Consider the following 23,136-nt stretch of genomic DNA (forward strand, 5'->3'; position numbering starts at 1 on the left):
CTATAGGGAAATGGTTCATGATGCTCTGTTAACGATTGCAGTAACTCATGCCTTTTGTTCTTGATAAGACAAGCATTTACCTTTTTTGCATCCGTTTCCAGGAAATTCTTAGAAGTTATTTGGAACACTTTCTTGGAGCAAGAAGCTAATATATTAATTCATTTTCTGTTTTCAGACCTTTGAGGAAGCTGATACCAAGCATGATGGAAAGATTGACAAAGAAGAGTGGCGTAGTCTTGTTCCAAGACATCCTTCTCTTTTGAAGAATATGAAGCAGAAACATGAGCAGCAGGGAAATTGCAACAAGAACTTTGTCCTGTTGGTTCTTTGTCAGAGCATAGCATCTAAGTCAATTATATTTTATGACACAAGATATGTAAGAGTAGACTGCATTTTCTCGGCGTGAAGTTTTTATCCCTTTGTTTACTGTATGCACTCCATATTCGCTATTTGCATGCAAAATGAACAATGTCAGCTTTTGTTTCAGTTAAATTGAAGTTCATGCTAAATAATTAATGTTTTACAGGGATTATTATGCTTGTGTTGTGTCCATTATCAGAATTGAAAATATAAACTTATGTCAAGAGAGGTGATAGTCGATGATACTATGGTTTCCAAGCCTCTTCACATTCCACAGTATCCAAATGTCATATTGAATTTTGGAATGGTAACAAAGTGTTCAAATGAAAGATCTAAAAACCTCAGTACTAATGTCAATTGAAACATATATTCTATATAGAAGAATGTGCATTAATTTTGGGAAGCACGAAAAGCTCCATTGTCAATTTTTGTCAAATTTTCAGGTCTTTTGTCCACTTGAACACTTGCACGAAATATCATTGCTGCATGGAACTGGACAACCACACCTATCATTGCAATCAACTCCAATCTCTTGTCCCATAGTGCAAGAGTTGTCATTCAACTCGAACTGATTTATTTTCACTCCTTCGAAACCATGTAATTCTTGTGCCTATGGTTAGAATTATATCACCAAAAAATTGAACACATAAATAAATGGATGAATAAAAAAAGACAATAAACAATCTTTTCTTAAAGAAGTAATTATTCATGATCACAACTGTAATAATTTACCTTGAGCAAGCCGGTCATGTTCATGAAACTGAAAGTGCATAGCTGGCCATAATTTTGTTGATTAACATCCAAATTCACAAACTATCAACCACAAAAGTGAAAAATATTCATGAACTTTAGTACAAACCAAAACATAAAATTTTTATAAAATAATTTTATGCAAATAAGAAACTAAAAAATTACCGGTGTAGTATCTCCTATAGGCTAATGAAAAGAAAAAACAAAGATTGGATGCATAATATAAGAAAATATTGAATTACAAATATAGTAAACTTATAATGTAATAAAACCTCATTATGTGATGACGCTGGCAACTCCATAGTTATACTATTTTGCAAACTTTTTTTGGTTGATCTTCTTCTCTTAGTAGCCTTTTCTAGACTACTCTTCAATCTCTTGCCTGAAATAGTCATCATCTTTTTTTTAATACCCTTGATATTGATACCACTTGCATTAGTAGTGTTATTTGTGGGGTTGGAAACTTTTGCTGCATTTGACATCTCATTGCTCGACCCCTCTTGATGTAACCTTGCATCAACCAAATCCAATATTTTCAAAAGGCCTTCTTTAGCAATTTTATAAGTTTCTTCTGCTTGAGCAACTTTTGTGACCAATTGAGTATATAGTCTACACAAATCTCTGTAACGCTTCGTAAAAGCCACTTTCGGATCCAAATCATTATTGATATTGCAACAATTGTTGTCTTTAACATATCCAGCTTTTGCTTTATTGGTCCATCTCTTTATTATGTATTGACTAGGGATCTTCATGATATTTCTTATATTAAGAACTTTCAGAGAATGAGAGCATAAAATCCCAGAGAATTCAAACTTCTTGCAACTACATGAAATCTGATCACCTATTGAATCAAATCTAACCATATGATAGTTTTTTCTGCCTTTAGGAGTGATCTTATATTCTGTCACTGTTCCAACCTCACTGTAGGTGATTATACCACAATCATAAGATTTACCCCACTCAATTTCAAACCATTTGAATACTTCAGGAGTATAAACACTTGCAGCTTGTTTCAAAACATCAACATCAAATGGTAGTACTGGAGTACTCATATATGCTCTAAAGTCGGCTTGAAGTTCTTTATATCTACGATCATCAACTAACCTCTTAAAATGATTGAAAAACTCATGAAATTTATTCTTGTAGGTTACATACCTTTTTATCACACTATTCATGCTTTCGCTCCTTTGAGTTGTTGTCATATCTGCACAAAATATTTCTCTTCCATACACCAATGCCCATTTTTCTTTAATCTCAAACATACGTTTTAACCAATCATTGTCTTCAAGTCCATACTTCTTCAACATAGTATTCCATTCAGATATAAAGTCTTCTTCTTCATCAAAATCATATACACATTTACTGAAATCATTCGCAAATTGTTTAAAACTTTCGAACACATGACTGAGATGAATAGCTGCATTTTGAAATACATGCCATATGCAAAGACGGTGACGTGTTTCAGGCCATGTAGAAATTAGTCCTTTAGCCATTGCTGCGTCCTGATCCGTAAGTATAGTATTTGGCTTTTTTCCTGACATTGCTCTCGCAAAAATGTCAAACAACCACTCAAATGTTGAAGCAGTTTCATCATATAATAAAGCAACCCTAAATATTGCAGTCTGTTTATGATTATTCACTCCAACAAATAATACAAATGGACGGCCTTCATTATTCTTTCTATACGTCGTGTCAAAACAAACAACATCTCCAAAACTTGCATAATCTGCTCTCATTAATCCGTCAATCCAAAAAATATTTGTAATCAAAGCATCCTGATCCACTTGAATTGCATAGAAGAAATTAGGATCCTCTAATTGCATTTTTTGCAAATATTCAAGTACGCCTCCTATATCTCCAACTTCCATTTGTATTGTTCGTTTAGAACGTAAATAATTCCTGAAATCCTCAGGAATGAAACCTAAGTTCTCCTGTCCTCCTACTTGTAGTGCCATAAGTTCATGAGAAATTTTTGGTGCTATACCCACACGGTATGCCATATCAATTTCAGCTGCATGAACAGAATTTATCTTTCTATGTGATCTGTGTAAATGACTTTTGTTGGGACTTGAAAGATAGTGATTATGCTCATTGATCAACTGACATATACGAAACTTACCAGTTTGTCTACTGTTAACCTTCATCTTCGCCGAACAATTAAATTGTGTTTCAGGACGAGGGGCTCTTACATTGAGATCTCTTTTATCCTTTCCTCGTTTTCCTTCAGCACTACAACAAAATACCCTATCCATGAGCTTACCATTACTATCTTTGTGGAAGCTACTTCTTTTGATTCCAAAACCAACTTCCTTTGCATATGCTAAGTAAAAATTATAAGCATCTTCTTCACTCTCAAATTCCATGCCCATCTTCGGAATTAGTTCAAAAGGAATCAATGTATGAATTTTATTTATATCCTTTATCACATTTAAAACTGGTGGAGTGGAAACCTCATCATTGGTAATTTGATCTACCTTGTCAAAATCCAATCTGCGACAGGATGATACCTCAGTTTCCATAGAAGCCTTAGCAACCTTTCAAGAGTCGTGACACAGGCAAGACTTGCTCTAACGCTTAACCCACTGGAAGCTCCTTCTTGTTTTTGCTTTTCCGGGCTTTTTCCTTTCAATAACCCTCGAATCCCGTGTCAACAAAAACCACCTAAAAATGACAACTAAACCACCTAAAAATGATAACTAAGGTCAAAAGCTCCAAATTTGACATACAACGAAACGTGAAATGCAAGAAGGCAATGTTTCAGGTCGCAATAGAACACACATTTGACGTACAACTATACAAACAAAATAATAGATTACTTTTGATTTAATCATCATGTTTTCAACATCAGTACATGCATGCTTGTACTCAAAAAAATTCAGATTTGGTGAAGAAAGAAACAAAAATCTAGTCTTTCCCTATTGTAAGGTGGAAGAAGCAGCAAGGTGAAGAAACCAATTAATAAAGATAACATTACTGCAAGGAAATGTACCTTCTCTCAAATGAGGACGTAAATCTGGTGCCCAGTTTTGCAGTGCCCGGCTGATGCCCAATTGAATAGCACCAACCTGACCTGTTCCGAGGAGTGAACAATAACAATTAGCTGGTAACATAAGAAAATTGCTAAAGTTGAATTGAATCATCAAATAACTCGTCCTAGGCAGGTAGAATGATTCGACACACAGCTTGCATGATTAAGGAACCACGGGTTTTAAATTTGGTGAAAAATTAATCCCATGGTAAGGACTAAAACCTCAAACACCGCCAAGGAATAGGGTCAAAAGAGGAACCAGGTCCAGATGTATTTTACTATTTTGAATCTCAACAAGTCTTCTTACTGAAACCTGACTGAATTAACCCTAAATTAACAAAAGAATTTCATGCAAGTTAATTGCAATACAATAAGGAAAAAATGTAAGCAAATTTTTTCCCTCAATAATTTATTAAAATAGTTGAATTTCCAATTCTATTTGTTCACTACTACTACTTGCAACTAGTCAGAAAAGCTATTGTTACTTCTTGTATCTTTTTTTTTTAATTTGGTACATTAGTAAAATTTATAACAATTCTTGAAATAATAAATAATTTTTTAATCCCACAAAGTAACTTATTTTCCAGGTATATTACAATTAACGTGTAAGTAGTCAATTTGACCACTCAATTAATATTTAATCTTTCCAAACTCACAATTCAATGTAAATTTCACTTTAATGGAAATTGAAAATGAAGATATAAAATTGCATAACATAAGGTAGGGTGATATTGCTTATGAGTTGTTATGTAACTTACGAGTTGTTGTCTATTTCCTAACTTTCTTAATATTAAAAAAATTGAAATTCGAAATCAAGATCATGGAGCAAATAGTGATATTGATTTAATAAATCGAAGCTGAAAAAACTCTAGACTTAAACCGGATGCAAGGTTGGATAATTACCTGAATGATGTGAAACGTTTTGGTTTGTTCTTTGCTGGAGAAAGCTAGGGATGGTTGGGCTTTAATTTGAGTACTTCCTGAATCTTTGTAGTCAATTTGCTTCAATAGTCGGCGGCTGCAGTTTTAGCTTATTAGGCTACGGTTGATTGTTCTAAGCAATGAACGATAAGAAGGCTTGAACTTTGGAGGCAATTGTTTAGGGTTATCTTTTTCTTTTTCCCAAAGCAACCGATCTTGAGTGGTTGCTGTATGAAAGCACCGGTAATGGAATTAGACCGGTTGGTTACTTTGGTTCAAAGTTTTAGAGTTAACACAAAATTTGTGTTAAACCAAACCAAGTTGAATTATTAAAAAATTAAAATGCAAATAATAATAGGCCAAGTGGCGCAATATTATAGGTGGCACTGGTTTGGCATTGGATTCATGTCACCGAGGATCCCAAGTGCTTTTTCCTAGAGTTGACTAAGCACGTTGCTTAGCCTACTACTCTTCCTCCCTTGCCGTACTTGAAAATTTTCGACCAAAGCACGTAACTCTTATTCGAACCTAAACACGTGGGGTTTAGTTCATTTATGTGATCACGAGGCATGTAGGATATAAAATTACTAAATCAAGCACAAAATAATAAAACCACAGCATAATCTGATGCGACAATACTTTGTCAGCAAAATATATTATTATTTTGACGTGACAAAATATAGTTTTTTTTTAAACACGAAGAGTGTATGTTTTCATTGAAGAACTATATCGATCAATTTATAAAATTTAAGCAATAATTTTGGTGTATTAAGAAATCATAAGAAAAGGACAAATTTGAAATGAAATTGTATTCTTTCTCCCAAAATGGGATTTTTAATATTACATTTTGAAATGGATTTTAAATATTACAAAAAGTTTAAAGTAGGAGAATGCTAAGTGACATTTTTTTTTTTTAATTTGAGAATGCTAAGTGAAAAACCTCAAGGGAGGTTTTTGAAATTATCCTCTAAAAATTTCTAGCTTTGACCATTTGGTAATGAGAGCAAGCTAATTGTACCTTTGGGGGGAGAGCAGGATGTTAGGAAGGCTTCTGATTGGTTTCCGGACTTAGCGTAACGTCGGCAGCCCCACAATTAAAAATTTTTTTTTTCCCAAGCGGCTATAAACAAAGAAATTAGCCCTACTACTACAGTACTACTGCAACTGCACCAGAGGATTAATAATAATAATGTTTGTGTGAGCTTAATATTCCATCTTAATTTACGTCTGATGAAAATAGGAGGATGCATGGGCTTGGATTGTTGGGCCGACAAAGGCTAGAAGTCCAATGTCGCGCACCTTTCGAGAAACGGCTCCAATGTCCCGCACCATTCGTTTCGACACCAAACGCAACCTTGGAAAAAGACAAAAATTGAAAATGATTGAGCGCCGTTTGCTTCCGAGTCCGGAATGCCCTCATAAGATAAAATTATTTAAATGACAAAACCAACCTCTGGGTCTCGACCAATTCAAATTGTTCTGTCCTCCTCGAGCACCAACTGTCAAAGCGTAAACCACCTTTTGCTTTTTTATCGCCATGGAGAACTTATTGGGTTGCTGGTTTCACCAGCTCCTCTCCTTCTACATATCCATCAACGCGGCCATTCTTCGGAACATTTTTAACCCCCTCATCCACTTCAAATGGCAACCAATCTTCGTCCCCTTGCTCGATTCAATCTTATCCGTCTATTTTCGCTATTGCCATCTCCAACCCTGCACCCTGGACCTGGATGAGCAAACCACCCTGCACTTTTGGACCCCTGCTCACCGGAAAATCAACAAGCCCAATCTGGTTTTAGTCCACGGCTTCGGGGGCAACTCAAAGTTTCAGTTCCTATTCCAAATCGGCACACTGGCCCGGTCTTTCAACCTCTACATACCCGACCTCCTGTTCTTCGGGAAATCCTACACCCGCAACCCCGACCGGACGGACGCTTTCCAGGCGAGGTGCTTAGGTGAAGGCTTGAGAAGACTGGGTGTGGACAGGTACTCCATTTACGGGATCAGTTACGGGGGCTATGTGGCTTATCGGACGGCTGCCATGTCCTCTGAAGCCGTGGATAAAGTCGTTATACTGAGCAGCGGAATCGGGATGACGGAAGATCAAAAGGAGGAGTGAAGAAGCGCAGAGCTTCCCCGAGGAGAGCTGACTGATCAGCTCGGGGTGTCGATGGGAGAGCTGATCCAAGACCTGCAAAACAGAGAAGAGGGGCTAACAAAGGGGCCCCGAGGTGGTCCCCGAGGGCACTCCGACGGCCAAGTTAGTTCTCCGGTGAGTAGGGTTCACGGGGAGTGGTAACAGCCGGGGGTAATTGGCCTATATCGAGCGTACCTTGGGCAATGGGTGTGTAGCACTATTTATACCTGGGCCAGAGTCCGACCTCCGTACGTTCCGGGACCTTCCTGATATAATCTCAATCCCGCGCCGAGCGGGATCTCCTCCGACCTCTGCGGGACGGTCTCCTGATCCCCCTGGAGCCCTAGCGGGGGTGCGGCCCAGGGCGGTAGCCAGGAGCCTGGGGCCGGAACCCAACTCGGCTATACCTGGGCTGCCACGTGTCTAGGCCCAATACAGGGCCTCTGCACTAGCCCCCTAGATTAGGTAAGGCTTCCAGGCAAACCTAATCTATACTCTGTCACGTGGGAGACCAGCGTCGCGCACTGCTCTGCCCCGGTCACCTCTGGTACAGTGCTGTCACTGAGAAAACCGCGCCGATCTCCTAGGTCGAGCGTCAAACTCCCAAGTTTCGACAAACTTGATCAATGCGTGCCGAACTCATGGGACCGAGCATCAAATTAACACTAACATGGTTTAAGCCCCCGACTTTTAAAGATTTGAGCCTTGCCGACCTCTTGGGTCAAACAAACTCATTCAAGTTAAGGCACAACGTGCCGACCTCTTGGGGCCGAACATCGCACTTTCCGACTTCAAAATTTCAAGCCGTGCCGGCCTCTTGTGGCCGAGCATCATACTTTGAAGGCAGTCACGCCAACCTCCCGGGTCGAGCGTCAAACTCTGATTTTAGCGGATATGCCAACCTCTTGGGGTCGAGCATCACATTTCCAAGGCAGTTATGCCGACCTCCTGGGTCGAGCGTTGAACTCCATGATTTTAGCAGACGTGCCGACCTCTTGGGGTCGAGCATCACATTTTCCAGGCAGTCATGCCGACCTCTTGGGTCGAGCATTACATTCTCAGGGCAGTTATGCCGACCTCTTGGGTCGAGCGTTGAACTCCATGATTTTAGCAGACGTGCCGACCTCTTGGGGTCGAGCATCACATTTTCCAGGCAGTCATGCCGACCTCCTGGGTCGAGCATCACATTCTCAGGGCAGTTATGCCGACCTCCTGGGTCGAGCGTTGAACTCCATGATTTTAGCAGACGTGCCGACTTCTTGGGGTCGAGCATCACATTTTCCAGGCAGTCATGCCGACCTCCTGGGTCGAGCATTACATTCTCAGGGCAGTTATGCCGACCTCCTGGGTCGAGCGTTGAACTCCATGATTTTAGCAGACGTGCCGACCTCTTGGGGTCGAGCATCACATTTTCCAGGCAGTCATGCCGACCTCCTGGGTCGAGCATCACATTCTCAGGGCAGTTATGCCGACCTCCTGGGTCGAGCGTTGAACTTCATGATTTTAGCAGACGTGCCGACTTCTTGGGGTCGAGCATCACATTTTCCAGGCAGTCATGCCGACCTCCTGGGTCGAGCATTACATTCTCAGGGCAGTTATGCCGACCTCCTGGGTCGAGCGTTGAACTCCATGATTTTAGCAGACGTGCCGACCTCTTGGGGTCGAGCATCACATTTTCCAGGCAGTCATGCCGACCTCCTGGGTCGAGCATTACATTCTCAGGGCAATCCTGCCGACCTCCTGGGCCGAGCCAGCGTGCTCCCTGGTTTTGACAAGCTGCCTCAAAGTAAGTCACGGCGTGCCGAGCTCTTGGGCTCGAGCATCACACCTTCAAGACGGTGATGCCGATCTTTTGGGTTGAGCGTCAAGCCCCCCGTCTTTAACAGGCGTGCCGACCTCTTGGCCGTCAGAGTGCCCTCGGGGACCACCTCGGGGCCCCTTTGTTAGCCCCTCTTCTCTGTTTTGCAGGTCTTGGATCAGTTCTCCCATCGACACCCCGAGCTGATCAGTCAGCTCTCCTCGGGGAAGCTCTGCGCTTCTTCAGTTGGCGCCGTCTGTGGGAAACGCAAGGTAATTATTGTTGTATTGATGGCAAGAACACGATCCAAGCGAACCATTGAGAGCACCGGCCCGAGAGCCGGCGAGGGATCCTAGCAAGCGGAGACCGAGGCGGCCGGGGGCGCGGGGGGCTCGGAGAGCGGAGGGGACGGAAAAACCCCCCATGAGGTCCGCAAACGGCTTGAAATTGTGAAATTTGAGAGTGCGATACTCGACCCCAAGAGGTCGGCACGCCTGTTAAAGACGGGGGGCTTGACGCTCAACCCAAAAGATCGGCATGACCGTCTTGAAGGTGTGATGCTCGAGCCCAAGAGGTCGGCACGCCGTGACTTACTTTGAGGCAGCTTGTCAAAACCAGGGAGCACGCTGGCTCGGCCCAGGAGGTCGGCACGATTGCCCTGAGAATGTAATGCTCGACCCAGGAGGTCGGCATGACTGCCTGGAAAATGTGATGCTCGACCCCAAGAGGTCGGCACGTCTGCTAAAATCATGGAGTTCAACGCTCGACCCAGGAGGTCGGCATAACTGCCCTGAGAATGTAATGCTCGACCCAGGAGGTCGGCATGACTGCCTGGAAAATGTGATGCTCGACCCCAAGAAGTCGGCACGTCTGCTAAAATCATGGAGTTCAACGCTCGACCCAGGAGGTCGGCATAACTGCCCTGAGAATGTGATGCTCGACCCAGGAGGTCGGCATGACTGCCTGGAAAATGTGATGCTCGACCCCAAGAGGTCGGCACGTCTGCTAAAATCATGGAGTTCAACGCTCGACCCAGGAGGTCGGCATAACTGCCCTGAGAATGTAATGCTCGACCCAGGAGGTCGGCATGACTGCCTGGAAAATGTGATGCTCGACCCCAAGAAGTCGGCACGTCTGCTAAAATCATGAAGTTCAACGCTCGACCCAGGAGGTCGGCATAACTGCCCTGAGAATGTGATGCTCGACCCAGGAGGTCGGCATGACTGCCTGGAAAATGTGATGCTCGACCCCAAGAGGTCGGCACGTCTGCTAAAATCATGGAGTTCAACGCTCGACCCAGGAGGTCGGCATAACTGCCCTGAGAATGTAATGCTCGACCCAGGAGGTCGGCATGACTGCCTGGAAAATGTGATGCTCGACCCCAAGAAGTCGGCACGTCTGCTAAAATCATGAATGTGATGCTCGACCCAGGAGGTCGGCATGACTGCCTGGAAAATGTGATGCTCGACCCCAAGAAGTCGGCACGTCTGCTAAAATCATGGAGTTCAACGCTCGACCCAGGAGGTCGGCATAACTGCCCTGAGAATGTGATGCTCGACCCAGGAGGTCGGCATGACTGCCTGGAAAATGTGATGCTCGACCCCAAGAGGTCGGCACGTCTGCTAAAATCATGGAGTTCAACGCTCGACCCAGGACGTCGGCATAACTGCCCTGAGAATGTAATGCTCGACCCAAGAGGTCGGCATGACTGCCTGGAAAATGTGATGCTCGACCCCAAGAGGTCGGCACGTCTGCTAAAATCATGGAGTTCAACGCTCGACCCAGGAGGTCGGCATAACTGCCTTGGAAATGTGATGCTCGACCCCAAGAGGTTGGCATATCCGCTAAAATCAGAGTTTGACGCTCGACCCGGGAGGTTGGCGTGACTGCCTTCAAAGTATGATGCTCGGCCACAAGAGGCCGGCACGGCTTGAAATTTTGAAGTCGGAAAGTGCGATGTTCGGCCCCAAGAGGTCGGCACGTTGTGCCTTAACTTGAATGAGTTTGTTTGACCCAAGAGGTCGGCAAGCCTCAAATCTTTAAAAGTCGGGGGCTTAAACCATGTTAGTGTTAATTTGATGCTCGGTCCCATGAGGTCGGCACGCATTGATCAAGTTTGTCGAAACTTGGGAGTTTGACGCTCGACCTAGGAGATCGGCGCGGTTTTCTCAGTGACAGCACTGTACCAGAGGTGACCGGGGCAGAGCAGTGCGCGACGCTGGTCTCCCACGTGACAGAGTATAGATTAGGTTTGCCTGGAAGCCTTACCTAATCTAGGGGCTAGTGCAGAGGCCCTGTATTGGGCCTAGACACGTGGCAGCCCAGGTATAGCCGAGTTGGGTTCCGGCCCCAGGCTCCTGGCTACCGCCCTGGGCCGCACCCCCGCTAGGGCTCCAGGGGGATCAGGAGACCGTCCCGCAGAGGTCGGAGGAGATCCCGCTCGGCGCGGGATTGAGATTATATCAGGAAGGTCCCGGAACGTACGGAGGTCGGACTCTGGCCCAGGTATAAATAGTGCTACACACCCATTGCCCAAGGTACGCTCGATATAGGCCAATTACCCCCGGCTGTTACCACTCCCCGTGAACCCTACTCACCGGAGAACTAACTTGGCCGTCGGAGTGCCCTCGGGGACCACCTCGGGGCCCCTTTGTTAGCCCCTCTTCTCTGTTTTGCAGGTCTTGGATCAGCTCTCCCATCGACACCCCGAGCTGATCAGTCAGCTCTCCTCGGGGAAGCTCTGCGCTTCTTCAAGGAGCATCTCAGGAATATAGGGAGGAATGCTGTGGACATACTCCTGCCTCGGAAACCGGGGGATCTACGGTTGTTAGTGACTCTGTCTTTATGCAACTGCAATTTTATCAACTGGGTCCCAGATTATTTCCTCCAGGAGTTCATCACCGTAAGTTCTCAGCACTACTAGCCCGTGCTTCTTCTTTATTCTTTTTAATTAATTAATAATTAATGGTGCTTCATCGGTTGCCGTGATAGCAAGAGTTATAGTAAAATAAAATGTCGAATTTGGAAGTTTTACACTTACTAGTAGTGTCATTAATTAATTAATTAGTAGCCGAAACAATTGGAATAAAAAGTTCCACGTTTCTGGCGTGTGTTCTTCCGGATAACGCTGCTAGCTAATAGTCTAATAAATAGCCTGATACATGCGAAAATCCAGTTTCCGTCCAATGTGCGGTTACGTAGCAGTCATAAACTGTAAACCCATGATGCTTCCTTCCACTGGGTCCACCACTCACTTTCTCGTGTATCCATCTGTTTTCTTTTCTTAAGAATCAAGATACCCATTTCTTTGAGATTTGTTAGTTAATATAATATGAGAGGATCGAGATGATCATCTTAATTTCCATCCTCTTAATTATAAGGTGATGTGCAACACCATCCGGAAAGAGAAAAGTGAGCTAGTGGAACACTTGTTAGCAAAGAAAGAGGATAGCAGTCTTCCAATTTTAGATCAGGTGAGTAATGTTGCATTCATTCGTTCGTTCATTTATTCATGCTGCTGCTGGCAAATAACATTAGTAGTGGATTCTGATCATATCTCACACTCCCACTATATATATATATATATCTCTCTCAGATTAGGAGTGTGTGTGTGTGTGTTTTTCCAGAGAAATTAAGTAAGTACAGTGATATATCCGCTAGCTTATCAAGCATGCATTATTACATTTTAGGATGAGAGACAACGGAAAAGTCACTCACATATGGATATGTACGCATGATATGATCTCTTTCTTCGTGATTAAGGAAACATTGCTTATCTGGGGTGACAAGGACATGGTTTTCCCTCTTGCTTGCGGACGTGAATTGCATAGGTAAGGTGTGACGACCCCACTTCTCCCAAGGGCGAACCCAAGGGTATCGGCGGGCCGCCTGCCTAGCTCGCGCCAGGACTCAAAACTTAAAGTTCGAAAGAGCTCTAAATACAATATATACAATCCCAAAAGAGTTATAATTCCATTCTCCAAAAGTATCGAGTCAAACCACCAAAACAAAAACAAACATCCTAACTGTTCAACTATTACAAGCCAAACTAACTATACTAGTATACGAGCCAAAAGTCCCCGCGTCGGCCCCTGCTAAGGAAAACAAAAGGAATGGGGTAAGCTATATGCTTAGTAAGTAAACAGGGGCGAAAGCGTAAATTCATGTAGCAACAATTACACAATAAGAGTAAAGCAAAAGCAGAAAAGAACAACATCATATAATAAGGATACGGGTGGCTCCAAAGCCAATTCATGTGCCATGCATGATCTCCTGCCGACACTCCGTCGATCGCAAATAATAGTCCGTAGAACTTCACTTGTACACCCACCGACACCTTATCACCCTCACTGGCCAGTCACCTCACAAACTTGCCCGGGCGAACGAAATCACAAACTTGAGCTTGAGTCACAAGCTCGGGTCACAAACTTGGTCACCTTCTCGGTGAACCGGATTCACAAAATTGGTTCATAACATGAACCTACAAACTTGGTGACCTCAGACTAAGTTGGACTGACTTCGACCAAGCCCTAACCGGCTCGAATAGTCCAACCAGGTCAAGAGTTCGCCCCAAACTCACAAACTTCACAAAATTATTCAAAATCACAAACTTTGCAAACTTCACAAACTTTATTCGAAAGTCGCCCCGAGCCACAAGTTCAAGGGTTTTGGTTCCAAAAGGTTCATATACATATGCCAAATACAATTATACATTCAAATTAGGGTTTAGGTCGAGTGCGATAAAGTACACCCTCGCCTAAGTGCCCTTTTCACATATCTCAAACACATAGCAAAGAAAACACACCAAACTGGCCTGAATACTTACTCAAAATACCAAAAGCAGTACGGAAGCAAAATCGCTTCGCGCGTTCGCTAGTAGTGGGCCCCACCGGCTCCGCCTAGCTCACCGCTGTCTGAAATAGAAGATTTTATCACAAACGGCCACTAACATGCCCAAAACAAGCAAAACGGCAAAACAACACGCGCGCACGTAAATATGACAGACGGAAACGGAAACGGCAGATTTGACACTCGTTTCTAGTTTACTCATAAGTTGAGCTACGAATATCGGATTAAGGCGTATGAGACGCCATATCGAAGCTTAAAGGATGAACAACAACTGTTATGAAGACATCCAGAACTGAAACTGGAGGCTTTAGTCCCAAATGAACCAAACACAATCACTTACGAAATCTGGCCAATGCACAAATGGTCAGTTTTGAGTGCTAACTGTTTTCTATGCTACACATGGTCAAAAGAGCTGAAAATTGGCAGTTAGATAGTTCATTCCAAATGGAACAACTTTCATGAAGGTCGGCAATCCAAATTCGGAACGGAAATTGGTCATCAGGACCAAAACAGATTTCTAGTCATTTTCACGGGCAGGCCTTGTTTGCTCGACTATATCTCAGGTTTTATAAATCCGATTCATGAAATTTCAAGGGCGTTAGAAAGCTCTGATATAAGGATATAAGTTTGGTGTTTTGGTCGCAAGCCCAAACAGCTTGTAACCCAGTCAAATGTGAAGCCAAAGTTCCAGTCATAAACTGTCCAAAAACGTAACAGAATTTGACGGTCAAAACAGGTCTGAGTATTTCGTTTATAGCTCAGGATATACTAACCCGTTTAACCTGAAAATTTACAGGGATATCCAGGACTTAAGGGGCTACAATGTTGAAGAAGGAAACTTTATCCAATTTTGAATGTAACAAGGTCAAAAATGCAAGACACTATACCAGAATTGCAAAACAGGATCACAAACCGTATTTGACCTTAATATGCGGTAATGGCACCAAATTCACTACGATTATCAGATGGGTGTGTAAGACCCACCGTTTCGAAGCTAAGAAACAGGAGTACAACAATGTAGAAGGCCACTCAGTCCAAATCCTAGCACAACTAGGTCAAATATGCAAAATACAAATCCAGAATTACCAAAACAGGTTTGCAAATCACATAAAACTGTAATGACTATAACTTAGTCTATACAAGTCCAAATGCCGAAATTCCAAAGGCATAGGTTAGCTAAGACATCCTGGTACATTTCATCAGAAGACACCAACTTCAAAATCCAAACCAAAATCAGTCAAAATGGACAATTACTATCGCAGTCTTCGCATTCTGTCCAAAGCAGAACAGCTACAGTAATTCCGTCATAACTCACTCTACACTAAACCAAATGACCTGAAATTTTACAGGCACCTCAAACACATCAATACCTACAAATTTCATGTTTTGAGCAAAGTCAAATTCGGCCTCTAACCCTATGATCCAAAACCGGACAGAATTGGGGATTATCAAACCCTAACTTTTCTCAATTCATTCCAAACCCAAAATTGATTGCAAATTCTTATCAAACACACCTACTAGAGTCATTATAGTCCATTACCATTCATCATACAAGGCCACAACATCCCATTCATATTAAACCAGAAAATTCATCATAAAATGGAAAACTTCACCAAATCACTTCAAACCAAGATTAAAACCAGAAATTTCAGCACTCTTATCACTAATAAGCACAACATAAGCATCATTAGGTGTAGTAGGGTGTTTCAAGCTTCACTTACCAAGAACCAAGAGAGAGGAAGATGTTGGGCACCTTAGACCTTCAAACAAACTTCACCACAACCCTTACTAGCACTAGAAGATAAGATTTTATGGAGTGAAATCTAGTCTAAGCTTTTGTTTATGGAAGATTGAAGCTTATGGAAGCTTGAGAGATGGAAAATTTCCTCCCTTCTTTGAGCTTAGAGAGCCGGCCACCAAGGAGAGAAAAATGGTGAATTTTGAATGATTTTTGAGATATTTAACCTTTGGTCAAAAAAGTCAAAATTGTGAATAGTAATTCTTAAAGTCCAACCAATCATATTGTGACACTTGTCACACTCATTAATGCATTCTTATCTTCCTTTTCTCTCTCACATCACTCACTTCACACACTCTACTTATCTCTTAACACCCGATAAATTTTACACAGTATCCGGAATTTAACCTAATTGGCCGAATTTTTCCGAACTTTTCGCACTAGTGGGTCCCACGTCCGATATACGTTCTTAATTTCTCAAAATCTAACCAATACTAGAAAAATCATCTAAAAACTATATTTACTCATAAAAATTATCTGGGGAATTTTCTAATAAAGAAAATGTAGGAAAACGGGTTTTCAATCTTAACCGGAACTTAGGGTTTAAATCTTAATCCCTACTTAGAGTTTTCGAAATACTCCCAAAACCAAACGTTACCGCCCAATTAATGAATATATCAACGTAGAACGAACTGGGGCCTCACATAAGGTACCCTTATATTTGCTCCTTAATTTTCCTGACCTACAACCTTGGCGGTACGATTCATCCGAGGACCATGACTATATATATATATATATATCGACAATTTTGGATTTGATTTTGCAGACATTTGGGGTCAAAGGCAAAGATGGAAATACTTGAGAACGCCGGGCATGCAGCAAACCTGGAATCCTCGTACTCGGTGAATGAATCCATCAAAGCATTTCTACTGAATTCCTCCGCAAAACGAGGAGGTTGTACGCTAGTAGAAAGACAGAGAGATCCTCCTCGACGAATGGCTTCCATTTACTAAATGCACATTTCACGGGCGCATAGTATTAAATTTGACAGAAGGAGAATTGACTGAGATCACAGAACAAGTGCCTTATTTATTGGAGTAGTAGTACTCTGTAAAATAAAAGTCAGTAGTGATTGTTGTCGCTGCGAATTGAAGTACCCTTTCCCTTTGGCTGGCCAATTACTCAGGTGGACGGACATAGAGCCTGCAATTTATTTCAAGGATTTGAACTGTAACGCTAGTACTATTCATTCAGCTCATTACTATTTGCGTTTCTTACTACCTTGACTATATTCATATATGTTAAATGCCGCATAGCGGGGAAGTTATAGATTTCTATTATAACTGGTATTATCAATATGATCAGCAGCTGCTTATACACGGTTGGGAGTCAATGATCTTCTGATCAGATTGAGAGACATGCATGCAAAATTTCCACAAAACTGACTATTGTAATTGTTATGTGGCAATTAGATTTCTCTTTGTGGTCTAACAGTAGCGCAGATGCACTTTGTTGGTAAATGCTTAGTAAAGAAAAAGTTTATTTGACATTTTGAACAACATAAAGAAAAAAAAAAAAAAAGGGACAATCCCTTATCCCAAAAAGAAAGAAAAGAAAGAAAGTGGTGCTTCCTGCGGTCGTTCGAGTTGAGTGCTTTTGCAAAATTTGCAATGGTTCACAAACAAAAGCAACCTCAGCCTTGATCTTCTTCCGACTGGCCGCATCCCTCCGTTCCCTAGAGTGCACAACTTAAGGTCTAGGGTTCAGCCCAACTGCTTTTGCTTTATTCTGATAGTAGCTAGAAATAGTCTATCCAATGTCCATCCATCACCACTACCGCGCGACGCATGAAAGACATGCTAGCTTAGTTATAAAATTTGGTCCGGTCCTCGACTCAAAGATGTGACCGATTCAGTGGGGGGTTTTTGGTTCAACCACTAATTGAGCAGTTCAATCACGGGTTGGGCAATAGCCATATTATATGATATAACGATATATTTTAAACTATAAAGTTAATAAAATTTTTAAGTCAGCAGTTCAATAGATAGATAGTTTTTTCCAATATGCTGATTGAATCGTCGGATTGTTGACTGGTTAATGAGTTTGTTACTTGTCCGATCTAATTGGTGACATAGTTCGGTCCTATAGCCGATTCATTCACTGGTTTGACTAGCTCAACCGCTAGGTCGAGCCGAATTTTATAACTATGCATACTAAACCTACTCACAAAATGCAGCTTTCATCCTCTTACTTTTGGTTCAATCTTATCCCCTGAATTATCACTCTCTCTAATTGCATTAGTATTACGCTGCAAGCCGCAATAATTAAACTAGTGTGAAGAGCATACCCAATGTATGTACAATTAGAGAATAATTAAAATAAACAAAATTTGTATAAATTGTGTTTGTTACATACAAAAAATTTATATAAAATTTTCATGAAAAAACTCTTGTTTATATGATTATGGTAATTTGATAGTTATAATATTTTTCGGTACTTATGAGTACTTATGTTGGCAAAATGTAATTAAATGATTAGGATAAAAATTAATTTTAATAAAAATAAAATTGAAAGTTCAAAAGATGGCAAAAGGTATTTAAACTATAACGACACATATTGTATATTGTAACAAGCCCAATTCCAAAGAAATCGCTTGGCCCAAACCCTCAATGAGTGCTTTACCGAGCCCTCTGTTATTTCGCGGAAATCCAACGATCGCAGGCTACAGCCCCTCTTAAATAAACTGCAAAAAGAAAACAAGTTGGTTCGAATTTTGCATGACTTTTTTTTTTTTTTGGCATGATTATTAGATAATAGTCAAACTAAAACAGCCAATATGTATAACTGAGTTCAAGTAACTTCATCTTCACGTATCTCAAACTTTTATTTAATTATTATTGATTCAAACTGCTAAAATTTAACTTATTTATCGTGAATCTCATTCTAATTAGTTATTAGGACATTAGCTAGTTGCTCAAGCCCTTGTCGCTGCAAGTCTTTAAAGGTTGTTTTCAAGCCCAAAAATCTGTTAATATTTGGTGTAAAGTTTAAATTTTTTTTTTTTTTTAAATCTAATAGGGGAGTCCAAAACCTTCTAGAATCTCATGTTGATAAACTGAAACATCCCAAAAAAAAAAAAAAAAAAAAAAAAACTTCCCTAGTTTGCCCGGAATACCCTCATTTAATTCCTATTATTAATTAACCTTAATAAATCATTAACGACCTCCTCCCTTCGTTCTTTGATTCTTCCGTCATTTGCTCAATTGGATGGGAAAAAGAAAATACTTAAATCCTCACGGAACGTAAGCTTGATTTAAAAGAAAAAGGGGGCCCAAAAAAAAAAAAAAGGGATCAGAAGGTGATGAACCACTTCTGAATTTTACGGCCATGTCCGTACACGACCAGGCGGCAGCTGCGGTGCTGTCGCAGCTCGCGTTGGCGGCTGACGGTGCGGTGCTAGGATTAGGCCTAGCATACGTTGCGGTGCGGAGTATTCTCAAATTCACCTCGAATTCCTCTGCCCTACGCAAAATTGAGCAGGCACCTTCAATTCGCGTCTCCGATCTCCGCTCCGTCCTCACTTTACCATCAGATAACGATGATAGTGCTAACGAACAATCCGAGAGCGGAAAGCTCGTGATCGTCCGCGGCTGCGTCGAGGCAAAATCGGCTCTTGATACCAACTGGAAGAGCCTTAGGCCCGCACCCTCCGGTGTCCTCGTCTCTCAGGAGTCTGGCGATAAAGGCGTTATTTTGCAGCGAACTCAAACGGTAAAATTTGTTCAATCATCAGATTTCATGCCACTGTTCCTTTCTGAGTTTGTGTGTGTTACTGTTGAATGCTGAGTTTAGCATCTGATAAGCCCTATTTATGAACTGGACGAGATTAGGTTTATAATGTATAATCTTCATGAGGAGACTTGGTTAACTTTAAATTTGAGTTACGTATCTGAGAAGAAGATATTGGAAGTACATAATTTAGTGATAGATATAGTGGATTAAAGAGAACTTATCTCTGTGTGTGTGTTTATATATATATATATATATATATAAATTTTTTTTTTTTTTTGTGGTAAAGAGTTTAATTTATGATTAACCAGAGCTTTTCTTCAAGTTGCTAATTTGTTTTTTTTTTTTTTTTTTTGGGAGTATTGGTTATAACTTGAGTTTTATTTGCACTGCAGTGTATATACAATGAGTGGAGGGGATTTTTTGGATGGACTTCTGACTTACGCTCTTTATTTGTTAGATCATGGAAAGAGCAAGAGTCATCGACAGTTAGAATGGTATCATCATTAGTAATTTTATTTCTCCTTTTGATTTTTTTTTTTAAAGTCAGTCATGTGCTTTGGTCATGTTACATGCTGCGTTTGTTTATGTTATCAGATTTTGTACAGAGTACTTATTCGTTGTCAATGTATAGTTTCCAATATGATAATGCTAGTAATAATTGATCTAGAAACTTCTTTTTTGCTCTCATTCAAAGCCCTAAGCTATGCGTATTGCATCTCACAAACAATACATAATACGTAAATGCATTTGATGATTCAATATCGGTATTGGTTAGACTCTTTTTGTTTTAAAGCTCTATCATCAAAATCCGTTTCTGAATATTTAGTTTTAGATTGATTGTGAGCAAAACTGGTTCAAGGAACTATCAGCATTTGGAGCTACCTTGTACATTCTCGATGGCAATTATTTTCCTCTCACTTGTATTTACCAATACAAGAACTTCCATGTACAGGGCTAATAATGGTAGATGTTTGGAGATAATAATGGACTTAGGTTCAAATTTCCCAAGACTAATGGGATTGACCTGACCTTGAAGTATGACGTTTAACCAAGGAGATAAGTTGGATAGAATCCAAGCTACCTGTTCAAATTCAGAAGTTCTGAAATGGCAAAAAAATTTTTGAAAAAGGTTGTTTATTTATCCTTATATTTGAAGAGTTTCCTGATTCAGTACACCAAGGAGATAGAGATATATAGTGTCCTTGTAATTGATCCAAAACTAACCACCACTTTATGTGTAATTTAATTTGTTCCCTCTTAACTTCCAAAGGAACCTAGCCATAGTGTCCTTGCACTAAGTAGTTGTATAATCTCATTTTCCTGCCACTTTACTTTTGGAGATCCAAGTACCCTGGAGTTGAATTATGTAAGAAAGCTCCAGATACGTGCTTATGGGGTTAAAAGTTGCTATATGGTTGATATTCTGCTCACTGCAAGTTTATTTGCTGGCATTTGTGACCTTAATAACGATTTCGTGCTTATTTACTTGTGAAGTTCAGCATATTCATTATGTTGGTTTACATTACATCTTCTGATCAGGTGCCTTTTATTCTTGTTGAAACTGGAAGGTGGCCTCAATCTGATTATGTCATCGTGAACATGGAAGGATCAAGACATCCACTACCTCTTACAACAGTTTATCACCGCTTGCAGCCCATCCATGCTTCTCCTTATACTTTTCTCCAGGCACTTTTTGGCCACGAATATCCTGTAAGTACAATATAAAGAAGTGTGGAGGGATTCTGATTGGTTTTGATGAGAAAAATCCACCTTGTAATGCTTTAATTTCAATTTTAAATGCAATTTTTTTAAAGAGTTATTTTTAATGTTTTTAATCTTTGAAGGTTGGTCTGCTTGATGAAGAGAAACTTCTCCCAACTGGAAAGGAAATAACTGCAGTTGGCATTTGCAGTTTGAAAGATGGAAGTCCTGTAATTAAATCATGCAAGGATCTTCCTTTTTTCTTGTAAGAAAACCAGTATAAATACCTTATTCAATTGCTAGTAGACAACCTGATTAGCTTTCCTTGTATTTAAAATTACTTGATTTGCTTACCTTGTGAGTCCTTTTCTTCATGTTCTTCTTATTCCAGGTATTAGTTGTGTGTTTTAGTTTTACATAAAAAGGAAAAAAATATTGAGCAAACTGTGTGTTGTTTAGGTAGGATAGATGAGTCACCCTATTAATTGTTCCAGGTGGGCTGACAACCTTGTGTTGGACTTATTAGTTTTTGATCGACAGGTAGGGTGTACTGGCCAAACGTGTGGTGCAAATATTTGGCAAAGCATTGAGAAGCTTTTGAGATGCTCTGTCCTCTTCTATTCCCCTTTGAAAAACTTTGTCATTTATCTCTTAACCTGCTTTCACTGGGTGGACCTTTCTGACGTTTCATTTAGTAGCCAATTTTACTTTCTGACTGCTGTGCATAAACAGGAACAGAAAGTAATGCTAATACATAGCTGCTGGTTCTCTTTAAGGTTGGTTTATTTCAAATCATTGAAGGGATGATAGTGAATTAGCCATTGGTGATCTGGCAGTAGTCACAATAACAATTTGGTGTTATATTTTTGGAAAGGTAACATTATCTTCAAGATAGAAGATCATTCTATCAGAGGGTTTAAGAAATGATAATGTTTACTCTTTGGATGCAAAATGGGCCGTAGGGCCTACTTGTGGGTTTCTGGAATGTGCTTTGTTGATGAAAACTGCAAATTTTTTTCTTTGCTAATTTATGTTACGTCGATTGATCGCGCTTTGAAAGTTATTCTTCAGTCTGAATCTGCATCTCTTTTGCAGGTCTGACTTGACTAAGGATCAGATACTGGTGGATCTTGACTTCAAGACCAAAGTTCTATTCTGGAGTGGGGTTGTGCTTGGTTCACTGGCAGTTGGTATCCTTGGTTATGCTGTAGTAAGGTACTAGACCTTTTGAGACTGCGACGGCTTGTTTCTGTGCTTAATCGAGTGTCGAATGACAATATAACACGCAATCAATTCTTTTCTGTGATCTTGTATTTCTTGTTCCCCTCATTAATATGTCATGAATAGAAAGATATGATACTTTTACTATTGTTTATATCGGATCAACTTTGGTGTGTATTTTCCAGGAACTGGAACAGATGGAAAGAGTGGAGACAGCAGAGACGGGACCAGCAACAAAGCTCCGCTCGTAGCAATCAGGCGAATGATCAGGGTGCATCTGATGAGGAGCATGGAGATGTTCCAGATGGAGAATTGTGTGTGATATGCCTAATGAGAAGGCGGCGATCTGCATTTGTCCCGTGTGGACATCTTGTCTGTTGCCAAAGCTGCGCTTTATCAGTTGAACGTGATTTATCACCGAAGTGCCCTGTGTGTAGGCAGACAATCCGGAATTCAGTGAGGATTTACGACTCATGATCAACTGATAATTTTATTTCCGGAACCGCACAAAGCGATCTGGCTTTCTTTTTTTTAGAAACTTCATTTGTGTGATGGTAGTACTGGATGACCGAATCACCTTTTTATCAAATAGCAATGAAGTGACTAAACTGAACCGATTGTAGGGTGAATGGTCTGCCTTTACTGATGTAATAGGAAACATTTTGTCCCTGGGGACAGGACCCGTTCTACTGTAAATATGATTTATTTTTGTCTAGCTGGTTTGAAGTCCGAAACATGAGTGGCAAAAAATAAATAAATAAATAAATAAAAATACAGTGATTCAGTTAATGCTAAACCATCGTGGCTATGCTGTACATGATCGGTGTTGAATGTTCAAACAT

General features: G+C 40.9%; 3 protein-coding genes across 3 annotated transcripts; 2 read left to right on the plus strand and 1 right to left on the minus strand.

Annotated features, from left to right (window-relative positions):
- Window positions 1-750: 750 nt before the first annotated feature.
- LOC113742411 (protein FAR1-RELATED SEQUENCE 5-like) lies at window positions 751-3,479 on the minus strand. Its single transcript, XM_027270247.2, has 4 exons — window positions 1,383-3,479; window positions 1,276-1,296; window positions 1,093-1,173; window positions 751-891 (listed from the first exon to the last, which is right to left on the minus strand). Exons 1-4 carry the CDS (start codon window positions 3,477-3,479, stop codon window positions 751-753), a joined length of 2,340 nt encoding a protein of 779 aa, XP_027126048.2.
- Window positions 3,480-6,596: 3,117 nt separating this feature from the next.
- LOC113742412 (uncharacterized) lies at window positions 6,597-7,178 on the plus strand. Its single transcript, XM_027270249.2, has one exon. The coding sequence runs from the start codon at window positions 6,597-6,599 to the stop codon at window positions 7,176-7,178; it is 582 nt and encodes a 193-aa protein (XP_027126050.2).
- Window positions 7,179-18,794: 11,616 nt separating this feature from the next.
- On the plus strand, window positions 18,795-23,009 carry LOC113742878 (E3 ubiquitin-protein ligase SPL2). The gene is made up of 6 exons (XM_027270891.2): window positions 18,795-19,351; window positions 19,765-19,866; window positions 20,912-21,082; window positions 21,217-21,338; window positions 22,169-22,288; window positions 22,480-23,009. The coding sequence occupies exons 1-6, from the start codon at window positions 18,968-18,970 to the stop codon at window positions 22,769-22,771; spliced, it is 1,191 nt and encodes a 396-aa protein (XP_027126692.1). The 5' UTR covers window positions 18,795-18,967; the 3' UTR covers window positions 22,772-23,009.
- Window positions 23,010-23,136: the final 127 nt, after the last annotated feature.

The sequence above is a fragment of the Coffea arabica genome, chromosome 4c (assembly GCF_036785885.1).
Source record: "Coffea arabica cultivar ET-39 chromosome 4c, Coffea Arabica ET-39 HiFi, whole genome shotgun sequence".
Taxonomy (NCBI): domain Eukaryota; kingdom Viridiplantae; phylum Streptophyta; class Magnoliopsida; order Gentianales; family Rubiaceae; genus Coffea; species Coffea arabica.

What these genes read in the sequence shown, in the direction of transcription:
- LOC113742411 (XM_027270247.2), bottom strand. Translation starts at nt 3,479, where the DNA reads ATGGGCATGGAATTTGAGAGTGAAGAAGATGCTTATAATTTTTACTTA. An exon ending in CAGCGTCATCACATAATGAG is followed by an intron (nt 1,297 to 1,382) that starts GTTTTATTACAT and finishes TCTTTTCATTAG; the next exon opens with CCTATAGGAGATACTACACC. An exon ending in ACATGACCGGCTTGCTCAAG is followed by an intron (nt 892 to 1,092) that starts GTAAATTATTAC and finishes CTATGGGACAAG; the next exon opens with AGATTGGAGTTGATTGCAAT.
- LOC113742412 (XM_027270249.2), top strand. Translation starts at nt 6,597, where the DNA reads ATGGAGAACTTATTGGGTTGCTGGTTTCACCAGCTCCTCTCCTTCTAC.
- LOC113742878 (XM_027270891.2), top strand. Translation starts at nt 18,968, where the DNA reads ATGTCCGTACACGACCAGGCGGCAGCTGCGGTGCTGTCGCAGCTCGCG. An exon ending in AAGGATCTTCCTTTTTTCTT is followed by an intron (nt 21,339 to 22,168) that starts GTAAGAAAACCA and finishes TCTCTTTTGCAG; the next exon opens with GTCTGACTTGACTAAGGATC. An exon ending in CTTGGTTATGCTGTAGTAAG is followed by an intron (nt 22,289 to 22,479) that starts GTACTAGACCTT and finishes TGTATTTTCCAG; the next exon opens with GAACTGGAACAGATGGAAAG.